Source organism: Homarus americanus, unplaced genomic scaffold (genome assembly GCF_018991925.1).
Source record: "Homarus americanus isolate GMGI-L3 unplaced genomic scaffold, GMGI_Hamer_2.0 scaffold32583, whole genome shotgun sequence".
NCBI classification, from domain to species: domain Eukaryota; kingdom Metazoa; phylum Arthropoda; class Malacostraca; order Decapoda; family Nephropidae; genus Homarus; species Homarus americanus.
Window position 1 is genome coordinate 34086615 of NW_024713129.1, and position 7406 is coordinate 34094020.

Here is a 7406-nt window from a genome sequence, read left to right on the forward strand (position 1 = left end):
AGTAATAAGGTTGAACAGGAGGACAGAGCAGTCAGGATTATGTCTAGTTGGCAATTATGTTTATTGCAATGGTAATTACTTATCTATTTACATGATAATTTCCTATAAAACGGTTTTGATGGTACAATAAAAGCAGGTACTGTAAATATAGTAGGTGTTACAAGAAATATTAATACTTAGACAATAGATATTTTTTAGAGATGATTTAAAGGAAGGAGCTTAGTCTTTGCTCGGATGGGTGGGGGGTGTTGTTTCATACCTTCACACCATGATATTTTATGGAGGTCTGGGACTGAGAGGAATGCATGGGGGGTGGTCTTAGTAGCTCTGGGTGCCTTAAGTTGTATCTCTGATTATTCCGGAACTGGAAATAATTACTGTATTGTCAAGCAAGTTTTTATTTTTATTTTTTTTATTATTTATTGGTCACCCCTCTACATCCTGTGTAAGGTGAAGCGCAGAAGTGTTTACAGCGCCCAACAGGGAAGCATGCTAAGTTCATGCTTGCCTTTATGTCTCATGAGTTAAGGGCGTAGAAGCCTGATTGGTCAAGGGCGTAGAAGCCTGAAGAGTCAATCGTTTTTGTCATCAAGTTATTGGAAGCTCTAACATCTTTCTCCGATCGAATTCACAACTTTCGATTTACAACAGGTACCTACTTTACTTCTAGGTGAACAGGGACTAATGGGGGCTAGGAAGTAAGTCCAAACAATGTCAAGTAAGTGATTGATAGATTTGTAAACAAAGAGGGCACAGCAGTAGGTGTTAATATCTTCGAATTTTAAAATTTTCAATACCCTATAGCAAATTTTTCGTTTGTGTGGTCTGTTTTTTTCAAGTAGGTCATTGTCTGTACAACTCTTTTGCAGTAACCAAAAATTGTGTTTTTGAAGAGCCAGAGGTCCCCACAGTGTGTGACAGTGTATCAGGTGTTGGTAAACAAGATCGTGATAGATTTCTTTCATTGCTGTGAGAATGAGTAATCTCGAGTGTGATACATGATACCGCACTGTTTATTGACTTTACTGTGAATGGCCTGTATGTGGTTTCTCCAGTCAAGTTTCTCATCAACAATAACTCCGAGGAATTTAGTATTTTTTAGGGTTTGTTGCTGTATTATGAGTTTTCTTTGATATATTTATTTTTGTTATTAAAGTTGTTCAGTACGGTATACAGTCGGCCCTTAACATACTCGGGGGTTACGTAACAGAGATACCCGTGAATGTTAAAAATCCGCATATTTTGTTGCCCCCCCCTTCCCCCCCAAAAAAACCCTGGCCCCCCATGTCCTTATTTCACAGATATACCTGTGTGTAGTTCGAGTTTTAAGACCAAGACCAAATTATTTGGCAAAATTAGTCGACTCTACGGTAATAGTTTTCGTTAGGTTGAAAAATATTTACCAGTAACTACCAGTAAACAATGGAAACATGCAATCAATGCAATTCAATTAGTTGTGAGTGTCGGTTACAGTTGCCAGGGCAGATCTCTTTCAGTCATCATAGTAAGCCCAAATTAGCCAAATCCATCGATGGTAGCACAGGACAATGTAAAAACATAAAGCATTCTATTTATTAAAGCTTATATTTATAGATACTGTACATAATTCTTGTTCATTACATTTTGAAACATCAATCTTTGTTAATTATATTTGAAACAAAAGAAAACTATGATACCGGGTGATTTTCATTAAAATATTACATCGCTGCTATATTTTACCTTAACTGTGACTGAATGAATATAGGTATTCTCAAATATAATATTTGCTGGAATGACGTATATTAAAGGAAGTGGATAAAATCAAGATTTAAAATGAAGACTAAGCCTCTTCGCTATTCAAAGATTATACAGGTAATCGCCAATGGTTTTCAGCTAAAAACTGTTGTACTCGTATTCGTATTACAATAATATTCTATCCTATCAATAGCCCTATAATCCCACAACTGAAAACCATTCTAAAAAAGCGACATTACGTAACATCTTTTGAACGAAAAGAAAGAGAAAGTCATTGCTTTTTGTCACAATTTCTTTTATCCTGAAGTTTTATCAATACTATATATCATTTCCAGCAAAATATTACATTTCATGTTCTCAGAAATAAATGGGTTTGTTGAAACGAATGTACAGTATTTAATATTAAAATGCAAAAATAGCTATAAAAACAATGAATACACCTGTACGTATTTCAGCTGGCATCTCCACTGCCTCTGCTCCTCAAGGCCCAAGGTCACCACTCTCCCAACTCGCCTCCTCCTCGCTTTCTCCCCTCCTCTGCCTCCCTCCACCTCCCCCTCACCTTCACTACTGCCGATAACAAACACAAATGTTTTGTGAGTAACTGCACTCTCCACTTCCTAAGTGTACAGTACTGGAACTGTACTGTGCTGTGCATTTTTACAAACAATAAACATGGCAAGAAAAAGCTATTAAAAAGAGATAAAAATTTCACTTACTGTAATTGCATCTCTCCTCGGCGACAGGACGGGGTCATCGGGCTCATCGGCCACCAATTCCATAACGGGTGGGGTGAAGTGGGGCGACGTAGATCTAGCTGCTCACTGCCGCCAGTGATTGATGGTGTTAAATCTCTCCTGATCAAAGAACATGGTGATGGGGGAGATGTCGCTTCTTTTCTTTCATTTCTTCCATGATGTTTTTGTATTGAACAAAACGTCATCCATCCTCAAGATGAATTTCAGGGCATCGCACTATGGAGGTCCATACTATAGGCCAGGTTTTTCAGTGCCCTGAATATTCCTGGTCATCTCCCCCAATCCTCCAACATTATTTCTGGTGCTTCTTCCTCTTCTCATATCCTCTTTCCTCTTTCGCTTCCTCTTCCTTGGGTCCCTGAGTTCACTAACTCCTGTAGATCCTCCTGTCAGCTCACAGTGTCGGCTCTTCAATTAGCTCCCTAATCTCGTCCTCTGCCATGTCCTGGAAGCTTCAGCAGCCACTTTCCTTGACAGTGCCAGGTCTTTCTGAATATTTTCATTAAAATCCATCAAAATCATTTTCCTTGTCATCGCCTTAAGCACCAAACAGCCTCCTCCCAGCACACATGTATATTTTACCTAAACTGTGCCTGAATGAATATATTCTCAGAAATAAATAGTAGTTTTGCTGAAACGTGATGCTGTATTTCAATGCAAAATAGGATAAAATACATGACGAAAAACAAAAGACTTTACCTAACCCTTCCGGCGTTCAAGAGATGTTACTTGTTTTTTAATAGTTTTCTGTTAAATACTTTTGTTATATTACTATGATATTATATCTACATTGCGCTTTGATATACTACATTCACGGAAATGTAATATTTTTTGCTGAAATGACGTGACGATACAGTGGAAAGTGGGATAAAATCGTGATGAAATCAATGACTTTCGCTTTTGTTCAAAAGATGCTACCGTAATCGCCGCCAATGGTTTCAAAAACTGTTGCATCACAAGTGAATTAGAATAGAATATTATTGTAATACAACAGTTTTTTAACTGAAACCATTCAAAAAGCGACACGGTAATATCTTTGAACGGAAGAAAGCTTAAAGTCATTGCTTTTCGCTATTTCTTCACTCGTATTGATAGACGCTATTTCAGCAAAATATTACATTTCCATATTCTCAGAAATAAATAGTAGTTTTGCTGAAACGAATGCATTTCTTAATGTAAATTAGGATAAACTATATGAAAACAAAAGACTTTACCTAACCTTCCGATGTTCAAGATATGTTGCTCAAGCTTTTTTAGTAGTTTTCGGTTAAAATACTGTTATACAGTGACCTCGCTTAACTAATCAGTTAACGAAATTTTGGTTAACGAACTGCCTTCCATAAGGATCTTCAATTCGTTAACGAACAAAAATTCGTTAACTAATTTCTTACTGAACCGACCTCAACATGTTGCTTGCACTGACCGGACAACCAGCTTTAGTATCAGTCCGCAATACATTAATCGGTTCTAGGGCTTAAATTCCTTACTATTTTAGTAAATATCAAGAAGTTTATACTATTCAATAATTTTAAAAGTTTAATATTCAATTTTTTCGTCATTTTAACAATTATTGAACATAATTGTAAAGTGACTAGTTTAATGCACGACATCCAGCTCTTAACACAGCAAACAGGTAGCTAGTCTCTCTCTGTTTTCACTGGAGGTAACATCTTGCTTGAGACTCTCTTCAACTAAACGCTTTTTTCTGTGTTTCCACCAAATTATTGGTCATTTTGAAATATATTTTACATATTGACAATATATAATGCAGTGCAGTGTTGATTTAAAGAAAATAATCTTGAATTACGCCAAGAGAGCTAAAATTTTATGGGTGAAATGGTGCCATGGGGTGATTCTCTTCCACCCCAATGCCTTCTCTTCCTTCTCCTCCACCCCCATTCTAAATCCCATCATCATCATCCAGGAGCCTTCTACATACACACCTCAAAGTAAGTGAACTTTTCTACCATTTTTGTTGAATTTAGAAATTTTCGGTGAGCTGGAACCACTATCCAAAAACCCATTGAAACAATGGTTTCGTAGATCTAACTTTTCAGGTTAACGAACGACCTTCTGAACGGATTGAGTTTGTTAACCGAGGGTCACTGTATTAGTGATATTCTATTCATATTTTGCTTGATATAATACATTCGAATAATATTTTGCAACCACAATGCTGATGTCAACACAAGTGTGGTTACAGCGAGACTGACTGAGTGAGGAGAGCTATGCGCAGGTGTGTGAGGTTGCGGAGCGGCTGTGTCCTCGTTCGGTGCCGGGTGCGAGTTGAATGGCGCGCGATTTGAATGTACTTCAATTACTTCAATGTACAGAATAATCCTCCAAGGGGCAATCCGCGTATTTACAAATCCATGTATTCTAAACCCGCGTATGTTAAGGGCCGACTGTATACAGTATTAACCATTTAATGTTAGTTTTTAGAGATGCAGTGCCATTAATACTTTACTTTATTTCATCCTCGTTGGTATTGATCGGCTTGCGCTTAGGCAATCATTCATATCTGTTATGTAGTGTTGGCAAGTACCGAGCATGTACAGTATTGGCTCCAGAATGTATCTGTACCTGCGCTGGTGTTGGGTAAGTTTGGTCTTGAATAAGCTCACACTCAGCCACAACACTCTCTGGTAGATCGTTCCAATAGTCTACAGTTCCTTTTCCAGAAAAGCTTGTCCTGACAATTTTCTGAACTTGTGGCTTCTTCAACTTTAAGCTGTGACCATTTAGTGGGGCAGGCATTTGTCAGTTCCAACTATAAACATTCAACTGATAAATGTCCTTGGGAGTTTTTTTAGACTTATTTTAAGTCGCCCCTTGCCTGTCATAGCATCAGATAAGCTTGCTGTCTAGCTGCTAGACAGATGCAGGCATTACAATCTCTGGGTAACTGCAGTGCTGTAGTGCAAGCACTAGTCTGGTGGCCTTCCTCTGGACATTTTCAACCAACTGATAGACTAGCATATCTTGGGGTGAGAGTACTCCAAACGGGAAAGCACCTTGTTTTTTGTGGAGTATTATGGGGGTTGAACCGTCTAGGTGTGTGAACGACCTATTTATAAGACTTATTAACTTAATTGCTTGATTCACCTTCTCACAAAGGTTTGAGAACTTCAGTTCATATTCAACATACAAAAACAGGTTCATTTCACATTTGGTCTCAGTTAATAATGTTTTCTTGTTGCTTTGGGATATGTACTGTACTGTGATACAGTATTAATACTTACTTATTAAAGGTAAAGAAATTATTGGGGGTTTGGCATGTAAATGAACTTGCATAGGACTCACAAATTTATGCATTGTGAATTGTGAAGAAATCTTGTGGGTTTAAGGTACAGTATTTTTTTCCCCCAACTGACCAACAAAATTTTATAAAGTGCATATTTTGTGTTCTTTATGGACAGCCATGAAAATGAGAAACTTATTGAGAATAATACCCCCTTCATAAAAAATATAGCACATACATTGTTTAGCCTACTACAGTATATGGTATTATAGATGAAAGTGCATGGTATGATGTGTATATATAGATGGTTGAGTAGTGAAATATACTATCTATTGTGAGAGGTGTCATTCCCAAAGATTTTTTCTTTTTTTTTTTTTTTTTACAGGGGTTGACAAGACGATTTGTTGCAGCATGGTTGCAATTAAACAGCGGGCACCAATTGTTGGCGGGCAGTTTGCAGTCTGGGGTGGGTTGTTTTCAACCATTGATTGCTCTCTTGTGTACATGCGTAAAAAGGAGGATCCATGGAATTCCATCATCTCAGGCGCTGCCACGGTAGTATTTTGGCAGCAAGAAGTAAGTGCTTCATATATACTCTTGGTTGGTGCTCAGGAGATGACAGAATTACAATATAGCAAAAAGTAAATACATTTCTCTGTTATTATTTTGTACTATGCTTCAGCATGAATAAATTTTCCTAGGGAATCAGAACCAAAAGACCATGGTAATTGCTTGTGATAACAATATGTGTTTTAACGAGTACCTAGGGTAACTTTCCAGGCTTTAACATCTTTAGCAAAATTCCTGTCCACTTACAGTTTGAGTCATTTGAATTTTAGATTTCTGAGAAAATAGAATGCTATACAGTAAAGCCTTGAATAACAACAGTAATGTGTCCTCCAATATTGCAGTGTAAGGCGAATCATTGTATCATGAATCATTATTTACCATTAAAATAAAAACAATAATAATAAGTTTAGTTCCCCAGTGGCTTTTCCTTATCGTTTGTGGCTTTTACCCCTTTTCTAAAAAATTATGAAAAATAAAAAACTATATTCCTTAAAATTTATGGTTATTTCTGCACATACAATATAAATCCAATAATACCCGTAATATGGTGCATACAGAGAATGAGGCATGCATTATTTGTCGCCAGTGTTTACTGTCCGGCGATGATTTCTCCATCTGAAACTGAAGAAAATAAGACTTGGTTGTACCTGTAGTAAATATGTAAAAAAAGTGCACAGGTATGTATCATTTAATTAATGTTATTTAATGTATGTACCATAGAAGTAACCACTGACGGGAAAGAAAAAAGTGCACAGTCATGGGAACAGCGTCATTATTGTTTATTACTGAGAAAAAAACCCTCACACCACCACTAACATCTCCCTCACACCAACACCCACATCTCCGTGCACCAACACCTTCACACCACCCCTCCTCACATCAACACTCACACCTCCCTCAAACCACCACCAACACCTCCCTCACACCACCACCCACATCTCCCTCACATCAACACTCCACACCTCCCCTCAAACCACCACCAACACCTCCCTCACACCAACACCTTCACACCACCACACATCCTCCTCACCACCACTTACCTCTCTCACCACCAACACCTCCTCACACCACCACCAACACCTCCCTCAAACCACCAACACCTC

General features: G+C 37.8%; 1 protein-coding gene across 1 annotated transcript in view; it reads left to right on the top strand.

Moving 5' to 3' along the window:
- The window catches only part of LOC121869912 (mitochondrial import inner membrane translocase subunit Tim17-A-like), a 77705-nt gene that overhangs the window by 19699 nt on the left and 50600 nt on the right, over positions 1-7406 (top strand). The window contains exons 3-4 of the mRNA XM_042371481.1: positions 134-136; positions 6119-6309. Of these exons, the coding sequence (XP_042227415.1) occupies positions 134-136; positions 6119-6309 (194 nt within the window). The remainder of the gene's footprint in view (positions 1-133; positions 137-6118; positions 6310-7406) is intronic.